This window comes from Anguilla anguilla, chromosome 11 (genome assembly GCF_013347855.1).
Source record: "Anguilla anguilla isolate fAngAng1 chromosome 11, fAngAng1.pri, whole genome shotgun sequence".
Classification (NCBI taxonomy): domain Eukaryota; kingdom Metazoa; phylum Chordata; class Actinopteri; order Anguilliformes; family Anguillidae; genus Anguilla; species Anguilla anguilla.
Window position 1 is genome coordinate 28,252,779 of NC_049211.1, and position 27,329 is coordinate 28,280,107.

At 48.6% G+C, this 27,329-nt stretch overlaps 2 protein-coding genes across 6 annotated transcripts in view; one reads left to right on the plus strand and one right to left on the minus strand.

Moving 5' to 3' along the window:
* The first annotated feature begins 520 nt into the window (after positions 1-520).
* On the plus strand, positions 521-10,257 carry mcrs1 (microspherule protein 1). Of its 3 annotated transcripts, none has more exons than XM_035382779.1 (15): positions 521-678; positions 1,194-1,276; positions 1,540-1,705; positions 2,442-2,580; positions 3,185-3,349; positions 4,029-4,138; positions 4,662-4,770; positions 5,208-5,346; positions 5,473-5,548; positions 5,652-5,680; positions 6,812-6,904; positions 7,192-7,274; positions 7,567-7,654; positions 8,537-8,664; positions 9,102-10,257. In XM_035382779.1, the coding sequence occupies exons 2-15, from the start codon at positions 1,267-1,269 to the stop codon at positions 9,186-9,188; spliced, it is 1,422 nt and encodes a 473-aa protein (XP_035238670.1). In that variant the 5' UTR covers positions 521-678; positions 1,194-1,266; the 3' UTR covers positions 9,189-10,257. The 3 variants fall into 3 exon arrangements, with proteins under 3 accessions (XP_035238670.1, XP_035238671.1, XP_035238672.1); XM_035382780.1 differs by having other exon boundaries at positions 552-678; positions 1,243-1,276; XM_035382781.1 differs by lacking the exon at positions 1,194-1,276 and having other exon boundaries at positions 552-678.
* Positions 10,258-11,070: 813 nt separating this feature from the next.
* The window catches only part of spats2 (spermatogenesis associated serine rich 2), a 29,523-nt gene continuing 13,264 nt past the window's right edge, over positions 11,071-27,329 (minus strand). For all 3 annotated transcript variants that reach the window (XM_035382776.1, XM_035382777.1, XM_035382778.1), the window contains 11 exons: positions 25,520-25,599; positions 24,231-24,339; positions 22,868-22,917; positions 22,208-22,457; positions 21,612-21,803; positions 19,995-20,130; positions 18,585-18,643; positions 16,488-16,597; positions 15,414-15,516; positions 14,588-14,778; positions 11,071-14,273 (listed from right to left, as the gene is read on the minus strand). In XM_035382776.1, coding sequence (XP_035238667.1) covers positions 13,989-14,273; positions 14,588-14,778; positions 15,414-15,516; positions 16,488-16,597; positions 18,585-18,643; positions 19,995-20,130; positions 21,612-21,803; positions 22,208-22,457; positions 22,868-22,917; positions 24,231-24,339; positions 25,520-25,599 — 1,565 coding nt within the window. In that variant the 3' untranslated portion in view covers positions 11,071-13,988. The remainder of the gene's footprint in view (positions 14,274-14,587; positions 14,779-15,413; positions 15,517-16,487; positions 16,598-18,584; positions 18,644-19,994; positions 20,131-21,611; positions 21,804-22,207; positions 22,458-22,867; positions 22,918-24,230; positions 24,340-25,519; positions 25,600-27,329) is intronic.

A 27,329-nucleotide genomic window follows, 5' to 3' on the forward strand; every position in this document is an offset into this window, starting at 1 on the left:
TGCTAAATGCATAAGATTTTTCTTTTTCAGAATAGTTTGTGTAGTGTCATATTTCATTATTACAAATATTAGACTGATGCTATAGACCTTGTCTGATCTATATGTCCTTGCTAATGTTAGGAACTTAAAACATCATTTAATTACAGAAGAGCTATGGTGTTCTTTTCCTGTTGAAAATAAAGGGTTACTTTTGCTTGAGTTGAAAATGCACTGAACTGGCACACATTTACAAAAGCAATACCTCGCTGCTCAAGTACTAGTCAGAATCATGCAACTGCTGATCAACCTGCTCTGGTAAAACAAAAGGCTGTCCTAAAAGTCTAAATAGCTGAAAGAATGAAAATATATCTAACATTTATTTTGCAAATTGTGTATTATTGCATGCAATCGTGTTGCATTTATTTGTCAATTCGTTCATTTATTTATTCTTTATACAGACGGGGAAATAACGCAGGAAAAGCTTTCAATATAGTGGTAAAATGCTATTCTGTGGTGGTCCAAAATAAAGCTTCATTCAATGCTGTCACGTGATATGTTATGGAGCTTGAGATTACGTAATTTCCGCGGGTTTCCGGAAGTTGAGATGGGGGCGATGGATTGTTTGTAGTGGCGGCGGAACTATTGTCAAAATTGTGCTATCAACAATACAGACAATATCCCGAGGTCAAATATTTAAAGGTATCTTTTGCAAGAGACCCGAAAAGCTGCTTACAAAACAGTGAATTGGTTGTTATAGGTTCATAAAGGGGCGTAATGCAAGGTGGTATTAGCTAGCTAGCTCGTACTAGCTACGTGGGCCGTAACGCTGTGTGGGTTTACGTTAGCTAGCTAATCTACCTAAGATAACATTTAGATCAGTCACAAATGAAGCCTTTTTCAAATCAAAGGGATAGTAAGCTAGCCTATCTTTATTGTTTAATCTTTGTATGAATGACTACCTAGCTCACCGATAACCAAACTAGACTATCGCCGTAGCTAAGTTATGAGCAAGTTATTGCCAACAAAGCTAGCTACTTGTCTTGTTAGCCAGCTAATTCAGCGCCTTTCGCTTTTCTAATTAGCTAGCTTAACGTAACAAGTAAAAAGGCGTGTAAATGAATGTATCTTGATATAACCGCAGTCATGGAACTTTGCTAGTTAGCTAGCTACAATGAGCACCAGTGTTCTGTTTCATTTCGATTTTTATTATACAGAGCTGATCACTGGAAAAGTCCTGAATAAATGACCTGTTCGCCCATTTAGAAGCGGTGGATCTCGCACGAGGCCATGGATAAGGGTATGATTATTTGAGATATTGTAGTGTTTTCGGATTCACAACTTCACTTACTAGCAAGTTTAATTTAATAGCAAAATTGTAGGACGGTAGTTATGTGCGTATTTGCTTGCCTTTTCATAGCCCGCTGAAAGTAATGCAAGAATGCGCAGAAACACAGTGTGTCTGACATCTGGACAATGCTAACTAAAGCAGTAAATACACGTATTGACCTACTGACAGTACTTTTGTTAAAGCGATCACGGTTTGTTGTTTTGTGGCTGTAGAGATGCTAGGAGGGGTTGCGGATCCGATGGTGGCCGGGGCAACAGCAGGGAGCGCCACTGTACTGAGTCGTTCGGAGGACGAGGAGTCGGCAGGTGGCAAAGACGTCAAAAGGACCGCAACGCAAGCATTCAGTGGGGTGGTCCCTAAACGCAGGAGCTCCTCTAGGTCTGTCTTCGTATTTTCACACATTGCATCCTTAGGCAATACTCACATTCGGAACAAACAATTGCTCTTTTCCTTTAAAGGCAGTGTCTAAACTTGCACTAATACTAGCATTATTAGTGAATCCAGCAAGGGTAAAGGTCAGCATTCAGCACTTGTACTATTCAACATGGAATGTTAATTACACAGTAAATGTTGCAGACACTATCATTAACCTCTTCTGAATAGATAATTGAAGAGAGAATAGGCTTGTCGTGTCTATGTTGTGTTAAAGTTTATGTATCATTATTGTTACAATATGTCATCAATACTGCTCACAATTTCCAGTCCTGAGGGGGGTGCAGCATGTCAGGTTTAGCTCCTGTCCCGGAGGGCTGCAGTGTCTGCAGGTTTAACTCCTGTCCTGGAGGGCTGCAGTGTCTCCAGGTTTAACTCCAGTCCTGGAGGGCTGTAGTGTCTCCAGGTTCAATGCCAGTTCTGGAGAGCCATGGCATCTGCATTTTTTTTTGGTTTTTGCAAATAACGTTCCATCAATAGCCAACTTAGGCCTTGGAAGCCGGGCGCCCGAACTCTGACGCCGATTAATGACTGGTCATTTACGATCAATGAGCGCTGAAACGCACCAGCTGACGCTGCAGCCCTCCAGGGGCGGGGTTTCAGCCCCCCGTGACAGACACAGAAGTGGGCCGAGTGCCATCCGTCTGCAGCACCAAACGGGCTCTCGCTCTCCGTCCCTCAGATCCATCAAGCGGAAGAAGTTTGATGACGAGCTGGTGGAGAGCAGCCTGGTGAAGTCGTCCAGCCGGGTCAAAGGCCCGCCCGTGATGGAGCCCGCCCGCTTCTCCGGGAGCGAGACCTCCTCGGCTGAAAAGAAGAAGGTACCCCCTGGGATGAGAGAGAGAGCGACAGGGAGGCGTAGAGCAAGAGAGCAGGAGAAAAACAATACCACCACAGAGACATTCCTGTGGGATGCTGGGATTTGTAGCAAAAAAAGTACTGTGCATAAATAGAGGATATATAGATGTTGTAGAGTGACTTTATCATACCATATTTAAAGCATTTTGTATAGTTTTGGGTACCACACTACAAGAAAAATGTAGAAGCTATTGGATAAGGTATAGAAAATGGCAAATAAATTATTGCCTTGCATGAAATGTAAAAGTTACAAGGAAAAAACTTTTCACTTATCAAAAGGAGGCCCATTTGATGGAGGTTGTTAAATTTGTGAAAGTGATTAAAACCACAAAGCACAAAAGAACGTCTCATACTGAGGAACAGGGGGGCAATGGTGGAAATGAGTTGAGGGTAAATTCCACACTGGTATCAGGAACACAGAGATAATGTGTGGAACGGCTTGCCAAGTCATGTCATAGAGGCAGAGACTCTTGGGGTGTTCAAGTCCAGGCTTCACGCGGTGCCGGATACACTCAGTTTTTAGGCAGACGTGGGGCTGAACGCTCTGCTCTCGTCCCGTTGCTCCAGGTGTCCAAGTCCAGCATGCTGCCGGCGCCCCCTATGGCCGCCGTGGTGACGCCGCTGCCCATCACCAAGCGGGTGAAGAAGAGCCGGCAGCCGCTGCAGATCACCAAGGACCTGGGCCGGTGGAAGCCCGTGGACGACCTGCTGCTCATCAACGCCGTGCTGCAGGTCAGCGGTGCCGCTTTACCGCGCAGTCCGCCAACTCATGGCAGCCGCTGCACGCGGTCCTGCCTCTTTTTTTTTTCCCCTCATCCCCTTGTGGTCAAAGAGCCTTCCCCAGTCAGCCAGGAAGCCATATTCACTCACTGTCTTCTGTACACATCTACAATCTCAGCTTTTCTGAGGACTTAGTTTAATTAAAAAACCCTTCTCTCCCTTTATCTTGTCAGTCTTGAGACATGCACTTTGACTGCGGCGCTTATGTAATTGTAACTTTGAATATCTCTTACTTTGTGTATCTCGCGCAGCTGCTTGTAAATGTTCACTATCGAGTAGAGCTCGGGTTAAAGGATTTTTGAATACATCAATGGAGTAACCTGTAAATTGTACGTGCTGAAGAAAGGTTTAGCAGTATGGCTATGGAACAGCAATTTAGGTCATTATGGGTAAGGTTAGCATAGCGATAGGGGAAATGTAGTTCTAGGTCAGCACTCCTGTTCTGGAGCTGTACGAGTACGAGCCCTGATCCAGGATCACTTTAGCCTTTTAGCTCATTGTTTGTAAGGTTATGATATGGACAGGAGGAACCCTGATCCTAGATCAGTGCTCCCTCTCAGATTATGTATGAATCAGGGTCCTGAGCTGAACTGAAATCCAGTCCTGACCCGGGGTGCCTCTCACTGTTCAGACCACAGACCTGACCGCAGTCCACCTCGGGGTGAAGTTCAGCTGCCGGTTCACCTTACGGGAGATCCAGGAGCGGTGGTACGCCCTGCTGTACGACCCGGTCATCTCAAAGTAAGCCCCGCCCTCTGACCCTTTTCTCTCAGGCTCTTCCTGTTTTTCACAGCTCCACAGATGAAAGAGTTCTGTGGGTGTGTCAGTTTGCATGGTTCAGTGCTCAGGGTGATGCTTCACCACGTCAAATCTTTTTTTCTTTTTTTTTGGGGGGGAGTTTGCACTCAAGATTTCACAGTCGACACATGCAAAGTGATTTAGTAAATCTTATTTGCTTGGTGGATTTTCAGTGATGTAAGCACATTTTATTGTGCTCAGTAACTAATTTTAAATCTCTGTGGAGCACTGATCAGCTCTGAAATGAATAAATCTGCTACTCCCCTCTGTCTTGAGCTGTAATGGTGATCTCCCTATGTGTGTGTGTGGGTTAGCTGTTAACTTTTTCCCCATAAGCATGAAGGTTAGCTGTTATCTTTCTCCTCCTGCAGACCTGCAGGCTAGCTCTTAGCCTTCCTAATGCTGCTCTCTTGCCTGTGTGTGTGTGTGTGTGTGTGTGTGTGTGTGTGTGTGCGCGCCTGCACAGGTTAGCGTGGCAGGCCATGCGACAGCTCCACCCAGAAGCCATCGCCGCCATCCAGTGCAAAGCCCTCTTCAGCCAGGCTGAGGAGGCCCTGCTGGCCAAGATCGGCTCAGTGAGTGACCGTGCGAACGGCTCGGACACACTACTTGCTGGGATGGATGGAAGAACACTAATAACACCCCCAAAAACAATGCGTCCATAAACCAGAATCCTTGAAAATTTACAGCATATTCCTTATGCCAAATTTAAATGTTGAGTCTGTTTATGCAGGTTGTGTTTTGGCTTCCCAGCCTGGACACAAACGCAAACAGTAGAGTCACAGAACGAGCAAATAGACTGTGCGTACGTGACAAACTAGGGTGCTCCACAGTCAACCCAGCTATCATCTGTTCAGTTACCGTTATCCATTTTCCAATTATCGTAGACAAAGGGTACAATGAATGATTTTGAATGTGTCCCGCGTGGACAAGAGCTAGCCTTGGTTATGGTTCGGTTCCTTCGGCACGCGCTGACACCCGGACTCGTCTTTCATGTGCTGCTGCATCTCAGTCGAGCCAACCCAAGCTGGAGGTGTTCCAGGACCTGCTGAACAAGCACCCGGGCGTGTTCTACCCCTCCCGCACTCCCAAGAGCCTCCTGGTGCACTGGCAGCTGCTCAAACAGTACTACCTGCTGGATGACCAGAGCGGTGAGTGTGTCCCCCCTGCAGCTCTCCTCTGGGGCCTGAGCTCAGTTCCAGATTTTTATTTTAGCACCGTCTCCCCCTGCTGGTCCTCCTGGGTTAACCCTTTCCCTGCCCGTCTCGCCCCCGCAGTTCAGCCCCTCCCTAAAGGAGACCAGGTGCTCAATTTCTCGGACGCGGAGCAGCTGGTGGACGAGGCCAAGCTCAAGTGAGTGGGCGCCGACGGCCGACCGCACACGTGCGCTCGCCTCTCCCTGCCGTACGACCCGCAGCCTGACCCCGGCCTGTCCTGTTTTGTTTTCCCCCCACAGGGAAAGCAGGGACGAGGTGCTGGAGCACGGTAAGTGTGTCCGTTCGAGTGAGAACGCTGCTTCGGCATAAGCAATTACAGCACAGTGCGTAAGGGTTGGTGAGGATTCTGGATCGACCGGCGTTTGAGGTTTGGGCGTGTCCCTTTAAGTACCGCACGCTAGTATGTGTATGTGCTGGAGGTGTGTGTCCTGTTTGTGAGGATGGCGATGGGTGTAAGCATGGGAAATATGCATCCTGTGTGTGTGAATCATGGTGGTATGTGTAGCCTAGGTGTTCAAGATGTACGTATATCCTGTTTGCGAGGACCATGGCAGTGTGTGTGTGTTGAAGATGTGTATCTTGTTTGTGAGATGTCTCCTATTTGTGAAGACCACAGTGGTATGAGTGTTGGAGACGTATGTCCCCTGTTTGTGAGGACCATGGTGGTTTGTGTGTGTTGGAGACGTGTAACGTGTTTGTGAGGACCGCGGTGGTTTGTGTGTGTTGGAGATGTGTCCTGTTTGTGAGGACCTCGGTGGTTTGTGTGTGTTGGAGACCTGTGTCCTGTTTGTGAGGACCTCGGTGGTATGTGTGTGTTGGAGACGTGTATCGTGTTTGTGAGGACCTCGGTGGTTTGTGTGTGTTGGAGACGTGTATCGTGTTTGTGAGGACCGTGGTGGTATGTGTGTTAGGGATGTGTATTGGGTTTGTGAGGACCTTGGTGGTATGTGTGTGTTAGGGATGTGTATTGGGTTTGTGAGGACCTTGGTGGTATTTGTGTGTTGGAGACGTGTATCGGGTTTGTGAGGACCAGGGTGGTTTGTGTGTGTTGGAGACGTATATCGTGTTTGTGAGGACCTAGGTGGTATGTGTGTTAGGGATGTGTATTGGGCTTGTGAGGACCTTGGTGGTGTGTGTGTGTTGGAGACGTGTATCGTGTTTGTAAGGACCGTGGTGGTATGTGTGTGTTGGAGATATGTATCGTGTTTGTGAGGACCTCGTGGTATGTGTGTTAGGGATGTGTATTGGGTTTGTGAGGACCTCGGTGGTATGTGTGTTGGGGATGTGTATTGGGTTTGTGAGGACCTTGTGGTATGTGTGTGATGGAGACGTGTATCGTGTTTGTGAGGACCTCGTGGTATGTGTGTGATGGAGACGTGTGTTCTGTTTGTCCCTGCAGAGCTGATGATCGCTGACCGGCACCAGAAGAGAGAGATCAGACAGCTGGAACAGGAGCTTCCACGCTGGCAGGTTCTGGTGGACAGCATCACAGGTGAGCACAGAGACCGGTACACGCACAATACAGGCTCATTCGCAGGCACCCACTGTGTATACATACATACACACAGGCATAATATTTACACACGTTCACACTATATGTCTAAACACGCGCATTATATAAACACACAAGGCACACACCATGTGTACACGCGTGCACAGATGCCAGCTTGTCCTATTTTAGCTGCTCATCTGTAGGATTACCTAACTCATCTGCCGTGTGAGTAGAAGGAGCAGCAGATGAAACCCCTCCGTGTGTCTTTCTCCCTTGCCCGGTGTCAGGAATGAACTCCCCAGACTTTGACAACCAGACTCTGGCGGCGTTACGCGGGCGGATGGTGCGCTACCTCATGAGGTCCAGAGAGGTGAGCGCTTTCTTTTCCCACCCTCTCTTCCACGTGCGTCAGTGTTTTTCCTGCATAATTCTATACAAAATAAGCCAGAACACTCCTGTACAGCTGAATGTACAGGCTGTATGTCCACACTGTATTTCTGTCGCTGTCATGACTGTAGTGTTTGTTCGTGTCATTTGGGGAGAGGATGATTTCCAGAAGATGGAGTCTACATTATTATTATTATTGTGTGATTTTGAGTGCGGAGGCTGAAAAACAGGACCCAGGTGTTGATTTGGGATCTAATTCCCCCCCCTGCCTGCAGATCACATTGGGCCGGGCCACCAAGGACAAGCAGATAGACGTGGACCTGTCTCTGGAGGGGCCCGCTTGGAAGATCTCCAGGAAACAAGGTGCCCTGGGCTCTGCGCCTCTCCAGTGTACCCTGGCTCCTGCCCATCTCTCACGCACTCGTGTGTGTACACACACACACACACACCACACACACGCACACACGCACCAGCTCTCATGTATCTTGGCTTCTACCCCTCTTTCTCACACACACACACATATGCACATACGCAGACACACACGCACACACACACCAGCTCTCATTTACCTTGACTTCCCCCCCCTCACACACACACACACACGTACACCAGCTTTTCTGTACCCTGGCCCGCTCCCTCCACTCTCATACGCCGGCTCCCGCTGAACTCATCCTACACAAAGAAATGCACGCGCAGCGCTCTGCGGCAGCCCGCCAGCCTTCACAGACGCGTGCTTCACAGGCGCGTGCGCGGCCCCCCGCGCGCTCCTAATTGGGACAATAAAAGGAGAGGAGCGCGGCGAATCGGTCGCTCTCTCCCGAGGCTTCCGTGATTAGCAGTTTCTCATTTATGTGTTTAAACAGGGACTCTCTCCTCTGTGTATTGTCGTTCGTTCTGACGAGAAGCAGAACTGAAGCCGACGGGAAGAAAAACAAAAGGCATTTAGTGACCGCAGGTACCCTGCAGAAATGCATGGGATTCGTACATTACTGGGAAAAGGTTTGTTTAATCAGTATCTGGCTTCCAGCCCCTCGATTCCCATTTGAATTTGATCTCCAAGATTTGTTGGGCTGGTAATTGGCCGGGCGTGTTCTCGGTTTTAACAGTTTTATTATTTCCTGTGAAAATGGGCGCCGTGATGCGTTGCGTAGACGGGTTGGCGCAGGCCGTCGAGCTGCGCTCTGGGCTGTGCTGAATGGGCGGAGGCGATGACTGATGTTTTCGTCGCCGTCTCTATCCCCGCAGGGATCATCAAGCTGAAGAACAACGGGGACTTCTTCATCGCCAACGAGGGCCGCAGGCCCATCTACATCGACGGGAGACCGGTGCTGTCGGGGAACAAGTGGAAACTCAACAACAACTCGGTGGTGGAGGTGAGAAGGGGCGGGGCTCGTAAGCTCGAGGGGAGTCGGGGGTCGGGCTAACTGGAGGGAGTGAGGGTGAGTGGACAGGGGCTGGTAGAGCTAGGGTGGGTGAGTGGGCAGAGCTAGCAACGTGAGGTGCATGTGTAAACATTAGGCAGGTGAGCGGGCACAGCTGGTAAACCTGAATGGAGCGAGAGTGGGTGGGGCTAGCACACTGATGGCCCTTGGGAAGGTGTTAACATAACATAATGAGGAGAACAGGTCATTCAGCCCAACAATGCTCGCCATTTTCCTGACTAAATTAGTCCTCTGATTACCTACAGACTAGTATCTAACCCTGTATCAAGCCTAGTCTTGAAAATCCCCTAGTCTCGATACGGTGTTAGATACATTCTAGTTTGTAGGTAATCTGTGTTCAACGGCACCTCCTCTCTTCCCCCACCCAGATTGCAGGCCTCCGCTTCGTCTTCCTCATCAACCAGGAGCTGATCGCCCTCATCAAAGCTGAGGCCGCCAAGATGAGCCAGCAGTGAGGGGCGGGGCAGGAAGGAGGAGCCGAACCGTGGGGCGGCGCGGGATTGCGGGCCGACGCTCAGCCAGGGCCCAGACACGGCAGTGGAGCGGGGCCGCCTCACATGGGTCACCGCGGCGACCCGAGGATCCGGACTTCAGTGGCAGGGAGCGAGCGGGAGGGACTTTCCTTTCCGATGCCGCACGGCCATCTTGGATGAACTTCAGCCTCTACACGCGATCCAGGAATGACCACATTCCTTCTTCACTCTCAACACGTCTTAAAACTGACCCTGAACTTTTTTGTGCTGTTGTTCCTGACTGTCCCCCCCCACACCCCCTACACCCCCTTTCAACCATTGGATGCTTGAACACACCTCAGAAATTCATACATCTTTAGCTTTTTGTTTGAGGTTCTGTTGAGTCAGCGGGTGTGCTCGTGGTCAAATGCGCCCTCAGGCAGATGGCCTCAGGAACCCTTTGCAGCCGAGCTTATGGAATAGAAAACGAAGTGCAGATATTGACTTGTAACTTAATATAAGAAAAGATTCTGGCTATCTACACAATTAGCAAAATTGCAGTAAATAGATTTTGTTTTTTTTACTCAAACTGGTCAAAGGAATTCAATGATCAGCACCGGAGGTGCTTCCAGCAGCTGCTGCATCATACCCACCATACTGGGACACAAACCGGCTCAGTGACTAGCTATCCTGGTTTTAGGCAAACAGCCATTTGACCAGTCGGCTGTATGCCTGTACAGTACAAAACACATTTCCCAAAGTCCTGAAGGGTGTTGATATCGACCGAGTGCACGACACCAGATTCAACCGGCAGCTTCGAGTTCAGTCGAAGAGGCGTTTTTTTTCTTTTCGGCGGCTTCCATTAGACCGGCCCCCTTGTGATCGATAGCGATGACATGCAGAATCTCAAGTCGGCATGGTAACGCCGCCCTGTCGGTGTGGCCTGCAGGGCTGAAAGGGAACGCGGCCACAGCCCGTTAGCCCCCAGACGTTCAGGATATCGTTCCTCTCAGTTCACCTTTAAACTCTGTATTTTAGGAAATACTCATTAAATTGCTTTTATGTGAATTCATGTCCTTTTTGTACTGGTTATTTACAGCACAGGTGTGAAAAACTCTTACTCTAAACATCAAAGCCTTTTGTGGTAAAGAGTATACTTTACATTGGAGTGCTCAATCTTGTCCATGCTGCTTATTCAGTTGTCTGTCCCGAAGGCTAGACATTTTTGTGGTTATTTACAAATTTGGCAACTTAAGACGGGGAAGCAGGTTTGTTTATTTGCTTGTACATGTTTTGAATTACTTTTATTAATACACACTGTTGAATTAATTTTTTAAACTAGCTGTTTCCAAAGGACATATTGCCAACAAATTTGATTTCAAATGTTAGTGGGAAATAATTGTTTTTCAGTGTCAACACTGAACATTGGGAAACAATAACTGATAATATGAAGCGACAAATTTGCTTAACTTGCACTACATTTCCAATAGTCTGTGGACACCTGAACATCACACCCATAATATGGAGTTGAACCCACTTTGCTGCTGTAACAGCCTCCATTCTTCTGGGAAGGCTTTCCACTAGATTGTGGAAAATTCCTGTGGGAATTCACTTCCATTCAGACACAAGAGCATTAGTGAGCATTCTAATTCATCCCAAAGGTGTTTGATGGGGCAGAGGTCAGAGCTCTGTGCAGGCCAGTCAAATTCTTCCCAACCAAATTCAGCAAACCATTTCTTTACAGACCTTGCTTTGGGGCACTGTCCACCACCGATTTAGCGGGTCGTTTCAAGGACTCCCACCCCACTACTGACACAGTGAAACCGAAACCACGGAGGGTCAAAACGACTACATCATTCCCAACAGGAGAACCAGGACACAGGTGTATTTGCTAACAATTTTATTAATAGTAAAGGAGAAGAAGTGTGCCAATCAGTGAAGATGATGGTGTCCAAGTGCTCTGTATACTGGAACATAAAGGGGGGGGGGGGTGAATGTCTTTGGTCCATAATTGGTGGAATGAGAGATAATAGAAGAAATGAGAGATGACAAAAGGCACTTTACTAGTTTACAGTTGTCTCAGAGGAGAAGGAAAAGGGCGGAAGAGGTTCATACACAGGAAACGGGACAGCGCTAAATTCTGCAGTTTTCTGCCCAGAGGAGCCCCTTGGGCACACAGAAAACACACACATACATACATAGCCAAAGCCCTTTGTGCGGGCGCTCACGCGTATATGTAGTTGCATACATACCGACATACCGCACGTACATACAGAAGGCATTCCAAAGAAAGCATACTATCATTTCAATCGATTATTAAATCATAAAGCGCATAGGATTAAGTAGGAAGCGTCTTTTTCCCTTCTGTTTTTACCGCTCAGTAAAAATATGAAGCGAAAATGCATTTTCAAAAATGGAGAGAAAGGGAGAAAGAGAGGCAGCAACCTGCACTGATCAGTGGACAGTTTCTTTGGAGATTACTACATTGTATGAAAGAAAAAATAAAGTAAAAAATAGCGAAGGCGAGGGCCAGTAGCCTATCCGCGAGGCTTTGCGACCAAGGAGGAACGTGTGAAGTGGCTGTGCGGAGCCCCAAAAACAAAAATAACCCCACCCCAAAAGTACATTTCCAGTACTGAAGGGAGTCCAGACTCAATCTGGCCCAGAAATGCGTACCGGCTGAAGAGAGTGAGGAATGCGATAATTACACGTTGAAAAAGTGGGTGAGGGGTGAGCGACGCCGACTGCAAAGCAAGGCTAACAGAAATTTGGCAGAGCTGCTAGTCGGGCTGACATCCACGCCATTCAAAAACCCTGTGTGGGGAAGGGAGGTGGTTGTGGGATGTAGGTGTCCAAAGTGCTGCTAAGGCTGTGCAAGCGGTGCAGACCGGAAGTAGTCTCCCAGGTAACAAAGTACTGAAGGTAGGATGCAGATGCTCTGCCTATTTGCCTGAGAATGTATACAGCTAATGTTACAAAATGTTACCACCTGCCCACCGGACCTTTCGCCACGCAACACGACCGTACAACTCGAGCCGGCATGCGCATCCGCACCTCGTGCTGCACACTTCTCTTACCGACGTGCGATTCCCGGTGGCGTTCAAACCCGAAAAACTTCACCAGTAACGAAACGACAGAAATGTCTGTCTTCCTGTAGGCAAGCCTACACTGCGGGATCTTGCTACCACAGTTCGTGATGAAACCGGTGTACTTCAATGTTTTACGCTTACAAAGACGGTCGGGGCTTCATCAGGCACTGAACATACTGAAACGCATTCAGAACAAAAGGACAGTTAAACTTCATTAAACTACTTTGGGTTGTTATCCCCCCTTCATATAACGTGCTGCTTGCTGACACCGCGCAACCTTTGGTTTGCTTTCCTACATATTGGAAAACACTTCAAAACGACCCAGAAATGCATTGCACCATGGTCCTAGAACGCGAGAACGGCGAAACCGTAACACACTTGCTACCAGGAGGGTGTATCACGTCTAAAATGAGGTATATCTCCAGTTTTTATTCGACGGTTACTGAACACATGCTTGATCGAGAAAAGAAACATGATCGTTACCTTAGCACCTCTATTAAAACAAATGTGTATATACAGCATCAATAGCCAAGGTTAGCGCTACGGTCTGGCAGAGTTTCTAATGAGAATTCAAAGGCCAACTTTAAACCATTCATAACCATAATCTTTTTTTTTTTCTTCTTTTTTTTTTGGCATGGGCATGGATATTGTTGACAGCTCAGTGTGGGGGGAAAAAAAAGGGGGGGGGGGGGGGGCAATGACAAACCTGTTGCGTGACCTACTGCTTTGTGTTCTTACATCACATGTTCTACATATTTAGAAGGTAAAATTGAGGTTGTTTTGTCATCATATGCAAATGATAAAAAAACGCCCGAAAATCGTACAGTAACTGCGGATTCAGTATTGAAATTAAAGCAAGACACTGGTGCAATGGTGGGGATGATTCTGGCCAGTCAGACATTCTTCCGCTGAGAAAACGGTATAGCTTCAACAGCAGGCCATGTAGTGTCCTCTATAGCAGCCGACCTTCGACAGTTCTAGTGAAAACCACGCCCGTGAGTCCCCTCCCTTCGCTAATAAACGGGAGGATTCAGCGCACCTCCCAGGTACCCCAATCCTCGTTTAAGCAGACAGAAAGCGGGGGAAACTTTCCAGAAGACTTCCTCACCGCAAAAACCACACAGAATTCGCCCGTGGACCGCAATTAAGACGTGGAAATGAACAAAAGGTCCATTTAATAACTGAAATAATCTAATTAAAGAAAAATTGGAAAAATACCTATAAGTTGCCCTAACGTCAACTGCATACAAATTAAGACTCAAAAATAAAGGGCAGGTGTAGTCTTGAACAGCCCTGCAAGCACGACAGACCAAAAAAAACAAACAAACTTGACAACTCTTCTCCAAAGGTGAAAAAAAAAGGAAAAAGAAGAGGTAAATCCCAGTCTACCAACAGGGGCCAAAGAGAGGACCGAATATGGAAAGCACAGCAATCTGCTGTCAGGAATCTGATCGGATTTGAGATAGCAAAGATGAGAGATTCACGTGAGGGAGAAAACAAGCGAAGAGACAGCGGTTGCGGGCGGGGAGCAGAAGATACTGGAATCGTTTCGGAATTTTAGAATACAGGGTGGGCTACCTATAGGTGGCACTACAGTTCAGTAAATGAGATGTAAACTTCAGTTCTATTCTTCATTGCTGGGAGGTGGGTGGGTGGGTGGGTCGGTGGGCGGGGGCGAGTGGTGGACGGGTCATTGAGAGTGGGGGGCGAGGTGTCAGGGGCAGTGTGTCCGGGGGGTCCTCTGGGGCAGCCCGTTGGTAGCGGGGCGGTCTTGACGGGGCGGGAGCGGGTTGGGCTGGGCAGAGCCGTTGACGGTGACAGAAGCGGAGCTGGAGGTGGAGCTTGGCTGGGAGGATGGATAGGCATTGCCGGCGGCTGCCCCCTGCCCACGGTTGCCTTGGTAACGATAGGTCCGGTTGGGGTTCCGATCTTGGTGCGGGCCGCTGTTATACCGTTGACCTCCGGGGTGATAGTTATGACGGTGGTTGCCCTGGTAACCCTGAGACATGACCACAAGAGAAAGCGCAACAAACTACTTGATTCATGCTGGTTTTGTTTTTTTTCTTTTAATTCAACAAACACACTATCCATTCCTATAGTTGGACATTTTACTTTAGAAATTCAGGAATTGTGCTGTTGTACCTTTCTGAAAGGTACAACATCATTGCCACACCTAGGATTTAAATCTGTACCCTGCGGTCGCACGCTAACTATACTGCTTCTGTAGCTAAATTTTCTGTTCTACAATGCAAAGCACGACAGGCTGCGGCACTGCTGCGTGCGCCCTGTGCCGCTGAGAGGCGGGGGGCTAACCTGTCTGTGTGGCTGGGCGGGGCGGCCGCCGTATCCCGAGGCCTGGGGGGGTGCCTGGGGCGGGGCCTGGGCTGGAGGCGGGGCTTGCGACTGGGGCGGGGCCAACGCCTCCAGGGCGCCGGGGCCAGTGATGGAGGAGGCGGCGGAGCTGCAGCGGGAGCGGCTGGAGTAGCCAGTCTGAGGGTGGTACACTGAGAGAGAGACAGAGGTTAAAGAGGTTAAATACATTCATTTATATTCACTAGCATTATTTAGCATAAGTACTTTAATATAGCTCTAATTCAGTGTACAAAAATGACTTGCAATGCACGAAGAAAAAAAACATATTCCCCCCCCCCCCCCCCTTTTTTCAGTCACATGGTTGAACTTATATTTACTCTATAGTTGAACAATCATGGCAGTGTAAAGGTTAAATCTGTGTGTATAGGGATGGGTAAGGAATATGATTTCAAATACATTTCCAGAAAATCTTTTGTATTGCAATATATAAAAAACTGTGCAAAATAACGCAAGCACATTCACGTGAGTTAAATTGGCAAAAGTGACCAGGCCAAAAGCGCTCGCAAACCACAGAATGCAAGTGAAATATTGCTAAATTATTAATACCGGTAACTACGCCAACAATGAATCTTGACAATTGTAATTAACAATATGCCACAAATACACAACATCAGCTGAGTCACACTGCTCACATCCAAGGGACACACCAAGCAGCATTAATACCCGATTTATTTCAGTGTGTTTTTCTCGAGGAGCGAGTGACTTGTCTGCACGCGTGTATAGAGTGTGCACACGCATGCACGTCTCTCTATGGAGGGGAGCCTACCTTGTCCGAATCCCATGACGCTCTTCTTCAGCGGCTCCAGCTCATAGGTGAACTTGACGGCCCTCCCCAGGTCCTCGTCATATTTGCGCTCGCTCACAAAGTGCTACAGGAAGAGAGGCGCTCAGTGTTAGCATCAATGCTAGCTGCTCGCTCACAAAGTGCTACAGGAAGAGAGGCGCTCAGTGTTAGCATCAATGCTAGCTGCTCGCTCACAAAGTGCTACAGGGAGAGAGGCGCTCATGGTTAGCACATTTCCCCTTTCAAGGTCATGAAAATATCTTCTCTAAACATTTTCAGACATGGGTATTTAAATCATTCTCCCCCAATTTCCAGGACTTTGTGTGACAGTGTTTTTATCTCACAGGGTACAGATGGTCTTGGAGCAAAATCAGAAGTTTTGCAGTCCCACATATATTCCCTGACATTTAAACACTTGTATGAAGCAGAAATATAAATATCTTCCATTTGACAAAGGCGGTACTAATCCTGCATAACCCGCTTAAGATTCCCACAGGAAATGAGCCAAATTGTGCAACTCAGAAAGGCCTGGGGCATTGAGAAATGCAAAATTTTACTATGAAACTAGAAGAGTATCAGTCCACCACATTAAATATCATTATGTAAATCATTGCTACCATGATGGGCCCTTGGGGGGGGGGGGGGGGGCAGCTGGCAGCTGATTGAAAGGAAACCAGAAAAAGCCAGAGACACTCGTAGCCCCCTGGGCCCTGGAAACATGATTTGACACCCCCGGCTTTAGACTATGAACCTCCGCATGACCAGCCTGTTTTCACTGTCCGGTCTCCGTGGAAACAGAGTGTTCACTTCAGGGTTTTCAAAAAAAAATCTGTTTACACGGCGTCTGGAATTCTGAGTGGCTTTCGCATTCCTTCGAATACGCAAGTCCCCAAAAATAGCGCAGGTAATTGCGTACGCGAGCACGCGTGTGCGTTGGCTTGCCCTTGCTCTCTCACGCACGGATGCACACACATCCGCGTCCCCGCCCGTATTTGAGGCCGCGGCGGAAAGGTTCCAGAGCATGCGGAAAGGGTGGGCGGGGCCTGGCGCGCTCACCTTGATGTCTGCGCGGAGCTCGCTCAGCTGGTCCTCGGACATGGATGCGGATTGGTCGGTCAGCCGCCGAAGCTCCTCTGCCTTCTTCTGACGGCCGTCCAGGATGGCCACTAGGGAACGAGCGGAGACTCATCACCTCATGGTTGGGGTACAGGGCTAACGGCTGTGTGTTATAATGTCTGCCACAGCAATGGTCCAGTAAGACCCGCACACATGAACACACATGCACACGCAAACATATGTGCACACACACACACACACACACGCACGTGCACTCACACATGCCCAAAGGCATGCGTGCACACGAGCACACACACGCACTTGACTAAGCGTTAACTTGCCAAGGTCGAGGCAAAGAGAGAACGGAATGGGTTTTATTTATTTTAACTCCACAGGGAGAGAGATCCGGGGAAAAGCAGAGGGTTCAGACAAGCAGGAGTATCTACATTGATATACAGCCATATTGTGGAGGACGTCACACATTTCAGTTGCTATGGAGATATCAGCACCAGCTGAAATCTTTTGGGGATGAACAAGAGGGGGAGGAGACAAAAAAGATATTCTCTGGGTAGAGAAAGAAGGGAGGAGAGGAGAGACAGAGGATGAGGAGAGGGGGAAGAGATAGAAAGGGAGAACAGTAGGGCAGAGATGGGCAAAAGAGGGGTGTGGTCAGTGTTTAGGAATGTGGTTTCAGAAGCTGTAAGAGGGATTAGTGGGCGCACACACACACACAAAGACACCATTCACTCTGCCCTGACACCTGAGACTAGCAGCATTCAGTCTTTCCAGAGCCTGCTCTCACACACAGCCCAGAAGAGGGCCAGCACTGAGAGGAAAGAATGGACAGGGTGGCCTACTTGTACAAATACGCATTCTTGCACAGTCACGCGTTTGGATGCATCCGGGACACCAGCAAACATGTGCCTTTTTTGGAGCGCACAATGGTTGCTCATTTGGACTCAGAGACTCAGACTCAGAGAGACTCAGACTCAGAGAGACTCAGACTCAGAGACTCAGACTCAGAGACTCAGACTCAGAGACTCAGACTCAGAGACTCAGACTCAGAGACTCAGACTCAGAGACTCAGACTCAGAGAGACTCAGACCACTGCTACACTGTACTTTCTGCTCTCCCCTGGTTCCCCCGGCACACTCGACGCAAAGCACAACTCCTCCGACTTCTGCCTCAAAAACTGGCCATTTTCGCATACAGCGGCTGGTTTTTGGAAAACCCTTTCCTCCGCCATTTCAAAGTGAGCTGGAGCTGAAGGCTGGGGCTCTTCGCCTGTGGAAACTCCAGCCGCCAGCCAGAAAGAGAAAAGCCCTCTTGGTCTAGAGGGGACTGGAAACTGCGCAGCACGCCTGTCTGAAAGGACTGTGGTTTGGAAAGTCGGAATGTTTGCTTTTGGTGCGGATTTACGGACAGCAATTATCCGAAAAACACACTGCCTGTGTAAAGGGTAACGTTGTGTACACACAGAACCCATCTTCACACTGCTCGACTCGTGGAAAACATAACAAATAAGATTTGGAAGTGCTCCAGATTCCTTCAGTTGCCATTCTTATGTAAACATATTCCACATGCAGCATGTTAGCAACACCAATATCAATTATCAATTTTTTTGAACAGTTTAAATCCATTTTTAAAAAAATTGAAAGATCAAAATGTAGAGCACAGGTAACTACAGTACAGAGGGGGCAAGGAAGGAGTTTATTTGGCTGTTCTAGGTATCAACTGTCCCCCCTTGCAGTCCCACAGAACGAGAACATTATCCCTTACATCTGTGTGCACAGCTGAAGAAAAAAAATGTTCTTCAGGTTTCCCTACCGGTCTTCTTTTTCCTGTTGGAAATGAAAACGATGCTGCCCGGTATGAAAAGAGCAGCCTTCTTATCGGCGGAGGGTGGAGCAGCGGACGGATTCGGGCCTCCGGCTGGGCCGGGCGGCTCCTCGCAGCCTGAAACCAGAACCTGGAAAGGTGACCCCGGTGCTCCACTAACCTAAATGACATTTTATTTCTCTTTAAACTCCGCGTCAGCATTTGGCAATGGTGCCATGTGGGGGTGGGGGCGGGGGTGGGGTGGGGGGTGAGACTTACTGGCTTCCGCTTTGACTTTGTCCATTTCAGCCAACAGGGCAACCTCCCGGTCCATTAGACTGAAAGAGAGAGAGACACACAAACACACACGGAGGAAATGAATTCCAGTACGTGCAATGATAACCCAGTTTGCCCGACACAGATAAGATATAACCTGCACTTTGTTTTGGCCAAACATGTTGTTTGCTTGCAGTAACCAGGAAGAGTCCCTATTTTTCAGAGGGAGACTGAAAGAGAGAGAAAGAAAGAGTGAGAGCAAGTAAGAGACAGAGAAAAAGGGAGAGAAAGAGGGGGAAAAAAAGGAGAGCCTAAAAGAGGGAAAGTCTACAGGAGTAGGGGGCCTGGTGTTAATTGGTGAAGCCTGTCTCGAGTCCAGCCACACTTTTGCGGATCCTTCCGGAAAGCCCGTTGACCTTTGACCCGGCTGGCAGAAGCTGCCGCGCACAGCCGCACAGCCGGCTGTTTTTCCCTGGGTTCAGACTGCAGACAGACTTACGCGGCGTACTACAGGCACACAAAGTTCATGTCGCGTTGGCCCTGTTTATTCTGGGGTCTGGTCACCTGCACGGTATCAGCAGAACATGCCGCCCTCCCGCCGCCCCCTCCCACCCACACCTGGTGATTCACGGGTTACGCAAATTAACTGAAGTAGAACAGCTTTAGCAGACAAAACTGCAATCGTACTGCACGTGTAAGTCGCATGTTGCCGATGACCCCGAGAGCCAAAATGGTGACTGGGAGAGAGATACTCCAGACGGTTTGCATAGCAGGTGGAGAAAATTCTGCTGATGCATCCGCTACGGCGCGACAGAGAGAAGTGGACTCTCCGCCCGAGGGTCGCGGGTTCAAATCACTGATCGAACGCCTATTTTTGTATCCCTGCTACGGGACGCGTGGGAAGCATCCATCAGAGTCCCCCGACCCCGTTTCTGGACATCTGCAGGCTCCACTGTCTGTTTTTCCCCAGATCTAAGTAACCAGGCAACATGAGTCGAGTGTAATCAGTGGCTTTAATTGACCGATGAAGTGAAAACAGTCGATCGATTAAAGCAGCTGGTGAATTAATCAGGGAACAGCCAGACGCGGCTGACCCTGTGGTGCTGGAAGACCAGGGTCGGGGAGAGCGGGGTCAGCCGGGGCAGTGGGCGGGGCGATTGGGGAGAACTGGGGTCATAGGGTGGGGCGATCGGTGTTAGTGGGTGGGGCGATTGGGGAGAACTGGGGTCATAGGGTGGGGCGATCGGTGTTAGTGGGGCGATTGGGGAGAACTGGGGTCATAGGGTAGGGCGATCGGTGTTAGTGGGTGGGGCGATTGGGGAGAACTGGGGTCATAGGGTGGGGCGATCGGGGTCAGTGGGTGGGGCGGTAGGGGTCGGCAGGCAGGGCGGTCGGAGGAGCTCGGACACACACCAGCTCTGGAGCTCGGCGAAGGTCTGCTTCATGCGCTTGATGGAAGAGTCCATCTCGTCCTTCACCACCACCCGGTAGCGCGAGAGCGAGGCCGTGCAGCGCTGCAGGTCCTTCACCGACCGGTCGATGTTCGGCGCTGGGGGGGAGGGGGGAGAGAGAGATTAGGGAGTGAAAGGCCAATCTGCAAACAACATTCAGTCTGCATTGAAGGCAATACACTCTCGACCTGTGGCAATTAACTCTGTTCAGTTGTTTTATCGTTTGTTTTATTATTCATTTTATTATTTAATTGCTGATCATATTGTTTATTGCTTGTAAGTTATGCTATCCTTTCTGGTTTCACGCATGTCATTTGTACCATGTGTGGGGCACAAATTATAGGGGGAAAAAAATTGACAATATTGATTTCCATTGCTACATACAGATATATCTAATCATAAATCAACATTACAGATTTTATTTATTTATTTTTAAGATATACTTTGTTTGCATTCTTGTTCGAGAATGTGTCTTCATATAGACCTCTGAAGTCAAACGCATTGGAAAATACAGCATGCCAAATACCGCACACAAAATACTAAAATACTCAAGTGAAGTTTTCATTTTTTTTCCATTTTATCTTTATTTTTAAAGTATTTATCTGAGAGCATTCTCAAAAAACATCCCAAAACATTCTAGATAAAGGGTGGCAACATTCAATCCTGGACAGCCATAGTGTCTGCTGATATTCTGTGCATTTCAGCAACAGTGAGTCACTTCAGCTGTTGATTGGATGAAGAACCCACACACGTCATTCTCAAGGTCTTAATCGGATGCTTATTGAAAAGAAACCACAAGAATCTGAGAATCTGCAGACACTTCAAGGTCTGAGTTTGACACCCCTGTTATAAATCACTGGCATCATTTAAAATAAATGCATGAATAATATATTTTATTTTTTAAATTCAAAGTTAAACAAATCTGACAGATTACAAAACCACACACCTAAAACCTTTTTTAATAATAAGGTTATAAAGGTTTCTCATGCCTCAATTTTCTTTTGGGAGTTTGTGGAACCCCCTCTACCCTCCCTCAGTCAACACAAACCTTATATTCTCCATAAAGCTCCCTGGGTTCCAGAATGTTCCTTTACCTAAACTATGAACTGAATTTCCGGATGTTGATTAATCAACAAATACAGATTTTCACAAATAATCATGAAATACTGATTCACATGAATAAAACTGGGAAATAATGATTTTTATGATCAATTGCCAAATGCCAAGTTTCTACCAGAAGGAGTTGGGAACGGCCTAAGTATTCGCACGCACAGCTTTTGTCCTCCGATTACCTGAAAACATGTTGAGCAATTACACTAGTGCCTCCAGAGAAATGTAGGATCTGAATATCGAGGTTTCATAATTAATAAAGAAGGCGGCGTACAGCGGATTACAAGACTGTCGCCTGCCCCATTGTTCCCCAGCTTACGCACCAGCAGAAAAACCAGTGGAGCAGCAAAGCTCTTGCAGTCCTCAGACTGGCAAAACGAATGCCAGGGAATGCAACCGTGTGGCATACACTAAGAGTAAACGAGCACGCTAAAAATCACAGCTCAACGAGCCGGCTAAGCCTCCTTACCGATCTTCTTATTGCCGGCCGCCCCGTGCTGGCCGTCGTCGGGGAGGAACGAGGAGTGGGCGGGGCCAGGCTGGGAGCCGGAGGCGAGTCGGGGGCGGGGCTTGCCGCCGCGTTGGCCCTGCTGGCTCCGCCCTCCCTGGCTGAAGTGGGAGGCCTGGCTCTGGGGCCTGGGTTTGGAGTCCACCTCCACACCTGGTCGGGAAGGTCAACAGAAAATGTTAGTTTTTTTTCCCTCCGCAGGAGGATGAAACGGTCGCTGGCGGGAAGGTTACGGGACGGCAGCGTCATACGATTACCGCCATTCGCTATGCTGCCAATAAAAGTGTTCTCTGGGATTACAGTTTCACTGTCGTAGCACACAATAAATCAAAAGGTTCTGGCGATTAACAACCAACCGAGCCATTAACTGTTACGTAACAACCATTCAGCGCTTGTCTGCTGGAGAATGCACTAGAATCCATGTATCTGCTGAACTCTCATCCATGGTTCACATGGTGAAGTCCACCCTGCCCGTGCTTAAAGTAAGTCCCTTAATAAACAGCTGGGTGGAAATGGGGGCTGGATTTGGGTTTCTGGGCACGGTTCCCCTAGGATACCTGAGGTGGCGTCGGAGAGCTCGGGCGTGGCGGGTTCCGAGTCGAGCTCGGCAGCATCCAGGGAGGCAGAGTCCAGTTGCTCGCTCAGGGAGTCCAGCGAATCCACATCCAGCACGGATCCGTTGGCGTGGAAACCGTTGACCTCATCCTTGCCATCAGAGGGAGGCGTGGCCTTGGCTGGGTCCGGCTCGGCCTGCTCCGGCTCTGCCGGGACTTCCGGCTGAGGTTTGGGTTTCTTCTTCTTCTTGGGCTGATCACCCAAGGACAGGGAAACATAAGAACAGCCATCTATTCATATCATATGCTACTGGAGCCACCAGCCTGTTTTCAAATGCTGCACCATGGTGCAAGTAATGCAGGAGATGCAACCACTTCAGAGCGGGCTGGGATTCCAGTTCTGAATTTGAACAGTTTCCAACTTTCCTTGAAGAATTCCTTAAGAAACATGTTTCTTGAACCCGCTTTTAAATCCTGAAAACGTTCATAAGGTTTGAAATGCAAAGAAGTTTAGTCTTCTGCCGGAATCTGCCACGCATACGCTACATCGCTAGCTACGTAAGCAGTGATGCACATGTACAGCATTCACAGCATAGTGGACTGGAAGTTTCATTAAAGAAAAATGAATGAAAAAATTGGGCGTTAAACTTTCAAGAAACGTACCTTCTTTTTACCGGTTACATTCCACTCCTTCAAGATTTCAGTGGCACTGCCTGCAGATAAAATGAAAGACAACCTCAATGTTTGATACACATTGTCAGTAACTAAACAACCAAATAATGTACACGTTCCATCACTGTGGATGAGTGACGCAAATGCTTTCCTTTTAAGCGAAGGAGGAACGTGAATACGCAAAAAAGATGTCGAACAAGAATTCCTGTCAGATGGCAAATACTGCTATGACAGCTATGACAGAACACTTTTGCCAGCTCATCGACTTCCTTGTTGTGGAAATAGAAACTTATTTTTAGACGTTTAACTGGCTCCGACGCAGTTTGTTTTTCTTTGCCAGAACTGGGCCAGCCCACGAGGAATTCCTTTCATGCTTTCTCCCCTCCTTTTGTTCTCCGTGGGAGAGGTGAAGGCGATAACTCGGTCGTCAGTGTGTGACGCGCGCCGGGTCTGGAACCGCGGCGACGCCCTGCACGATGACTGACGAAGGCACGCTAAGAACGAAACCGTACGGGCCCCCCCCGGCCCGGGACACTGCGCACATCAAAGCGCTTCAGGAAGCGGAGGAACGAGATGATTTACTGGAGAACGAGTGCAGGTTAGCGGGGTCGACTTCCCGGCAGGCTGACGGAGGCTCGCAGCGCGGGAAGGAATTAAGGAGCCTTTCTGTGAGGGGGGGTCTGGGGACGGGCCACCGCCGCGTTGCTCTGGAGACGGGCCGGGGGGTCGTCCGCTCCCGGGCCCGGAGTCAGAGCCGGAGTCAGAGCCGCGTCCAGCGCTGCCACGTCGGACCGACTCCGCCGAGCCGCCCAAACCCGCCGAGAGAGCGGCCGGCGGCTGGGAGAGCCTGGCCTACAACGCCGCCTTTAAAAAAATTTTTTTTAGAAAAAAATGAAATAAACATTCCAGTGCTTCTGCGTTCTGCAGGCGCTTGCTACGCCTCTGTTTCAGAGACCACGGATTTCGGCTGGGCGACCGGCAGCCTAAGCGGTTTGTAAGTCGCTTAAAGTTTCCTTCGTCCAAAATACATCACTTTTTTGATGTTGTTGTTGTTTATTTATGGTCTGTCTGTAACCGAGCAACTCGGCAGTGTGCAGGCCCAAAATGCCAAAGCAGCAAAGCATTTTGAAACCTAGTTAAATTAACGGTGTCCTCGCTTCCCCTGGCCCACCCGAAGAAACAAGTCTGTAAAGCTCACAGCTGCAAGCTTCCCCCCACGCCCCTCGCCCCCCTTCCCCCTCAAACATTCCTCCATTTATGCCCCTGACCGAAGACCGTCACACCTTCCTGAGTCTCCACCGCTAGACCAGCGGTAGAGGGGAACCGGGGAGAAGCCACGTGCTGAAAAGCCTACCTTCCACAAAGGCCTGGACGGCCCGGTCCACGCAGTTCTCAAAGTGCTGCAGCACCAGGACTATCTCGTTGTTGCTTTTGTTGGGCACCACGGCTCGGACGGCACTAATCTGTAGGGGAGAGGGAGAGAGAGAGAGAGAGAATGTAGGATTATATATGTTTGCCTACGTCTTGTAAGCAAATGCAACTGCAAACACTTTGAAAGCTTTATTGTCCTGGAAAATAAAACAAAATGCAAAGCAGAGGTGTATGACTTATGCGCATTTGTTCTTTTGAATAATGTTTCATTGTTACTATAAAGCCAACAAACGTGCAATGAATTACCACTACATCTAAAAAATTCAAATGCTGCTAAAATGCATACATTTGCATTAGTAAAATTAATAAAGAAAAGTCACATGAAAATGCCATTTCCCCTAATTGCTGAGCATTTCAGAAATTTTAGCTCATTTTTTAAATTTGGGAATTTTGATTTAGCACAAACACCCATTTGTGTAGAATGGCTTTCGGCTCTGCACTTGCCCATCTATGGGAGGAATGGGAACTGAGGTAGTACTCAGCCAGGTGTGACAGATCATCTGAACTGTGACCAAAGTTTAAAAATGGTTCATTCATCTCCTCACGCTGCGTATTTGTAAATTTGCCAAATGTGGTCCTGGAGACCCCATGTATGTGCTAGCTAATACCCATCTGAAATAGCTAGGTCGGTATCTGGCAACTAACAGAGTTAACTTAACCGTGGACCATCAAGGAGCCTTTTGATTGGTCAATTAGCGACAGACTGATCGACGGGTAAAATCACGCCGGTGGGAACACTTGTTTACTTAAGCCAAGCATCTGGCTGTCAGAAAAACAACACGCAACACGCAAAATGGAACTGAGCCAAATCTGTGTTCACAGCACAGAAATCACTTAAAAGCGTGTAAAAGCATGTTCTCAATTACCTTAACCAACTGCAGGTTTGGCTGCAACAGATCAGCACACAGTGAAACCCCTTAACCCTCCCCCCACCCCTTCCCAAAGGAGTATGGGGAAACCTTGTTCTAAAAGCCTACCTCCCCCACATGCACACGACTTTTACGGACTAATCAGTACTGATTCTCAGACCCATGAATGACTCCAGAGGAACTGAACATGGGACATGACGCAAGCACAAAGATCGGGAGGCTGATAGCGGAGGGGAACGTTCAGAGACGCAGCCAAATGCCCCGGAGAGACCTAGGGCCAGAAATATCAGTATTTCCCAACGAATCAGAGCAGATTGGGAGAAACGCCATCCCTGCCGCTTACCTTCTCCTTCATCCTCTCGTACGTCCCTCCCTGGGACATCACCATTTTAGAGTGCGTGTCGAACACCACGCCCGAAGTGTCTGGTTAAGGGGAGAGACAAAACAAAACAGGCAGTTTGTCCAGGGAAAAATAATAAAAAACAACATTTTTTTGTGTGTGCAGTTCCAGGACTGTCCACAATGCAGAACAGCCCTACAATAAATCCCAATTCGAACAGTTTAGTTACCTTCACGTCCCTCCAGCCTGTAGCTGACCCCCAACCCCACCCCGTGCCCTGTCAGTGGCAAAACTATCAGGAAAGTCGGTCCTGTCGGAGCAGTGTGTACCATACTATATTGGGCATATTAGTATGGGAAATGCTCAATAGCTCTGTATGCAGCAGTAACTCATTAACCAGCAGCCAACAGACCTATCACTGTATGTATGCAAAGACGTTCCAAAAAAAAAAATGCAAAGCTTGAGCCCCTGAGTCAGCAGGACTGTAAACACTTTCCAGAAAACTTCAGAGAGGAAAAAAAAGAGGGAGAAAAAGAAAGAGAGACAAAGAGAGACAAAAAGAAACATAAAGAGAGAGACAAAAAGAAGCAGAGAGAGCGTGAGAGCAAGAGAGCGAGATTTGCCCTGTTTACCCAACCAGCACACGTCCGGGTGCACAGACCTATGCCGGATCAAGCTCCAGCCCCCACATTCAGCCTCCACCCAGCCAGCTGCTGACTGACACAGGCGAACAGCTGGAGCTACAGCTGAGGGGGAGAAAAGTTTGGAGCGCTGCAGCAGAGCGGAGGAAGGAGAACCACTGGGGGAGTAACAGCAGAGGGGGAGAACAGTCTGGGAGCTACATTAGAGGGAGGAAAGAGAAGAGTTTGGGGGAGATATTGTAGAGGGACAGAACAGTTTGAGCGCTACAGTACAGAGGGGAAGGAAAAGAGTTCAGGGGGTAGATACTGTGGGGGGGGGGGGGGGTGGAGAAGGAGAAGGGTTTTGGGGGAGAAGATACTGTAGAGGGGCAGGACAGTTTGTGGAGTTACAGCAGAGGTGCAAGACAGTTTGGGGAGAGAAGAGTTTGGATAGCTACAGTACGGGGGGAGGGAAGAGTTTGGATAGCTACAGTCCGGGGGGAGGGAAGAGTTTGGATAGCTACAGTACGGGGGGAGGGAAGAGTTTGGATAGCTACAGTAGAGGGGGGGAAACTGCAAGAGCCTGAGACTCCAGAACACCAGACAGCGGTCTGGAATTACACCACAGCGGAGGAATATGGGAGGAAAACACTGGAAACAGACTAGTTATTGTTTAAAAAAAAAAAAAAAAACCCCTGGAGACACTTCACTGAAAAACACAGCAGTGCCCCAAACAGTTCCCTCCCCTCCCCTCCCCTCCAGCTCAGTCTGAACTGGCATATACAGAGCCGAAGCAGCCGGGAGACCCTGCAGCTGGTTCAACCCGGGAGAAAATGCCCCACGCACGCAGACAGGCACGCACACAGATTTAACATCATTCATAGGTAAGGACAAACTAACCAAAACTCCACCCCCACTATGGTACATTCAGGGCCTCCAGCTCCAGACCTGCCCCTCAAAGCAACCCTCTACCCCCCCCAGCACATGCTTCAAGGTTCATGGTTAAAAAAAGGGTAAAAAAAAAAAAAAGAATTTGCAAAATATTTCAATGAACTATGGCATTTGTCAAACAAATCCTTTGTTGCCGGAGGAGCCAGTTCCAACCAACAATCATCCGAAGCGACGTTTATCCAATATACAAAATCACGTATTTCAGGACATTTCTTCCACGAGGTGTTGGCATGTCCTCTTTC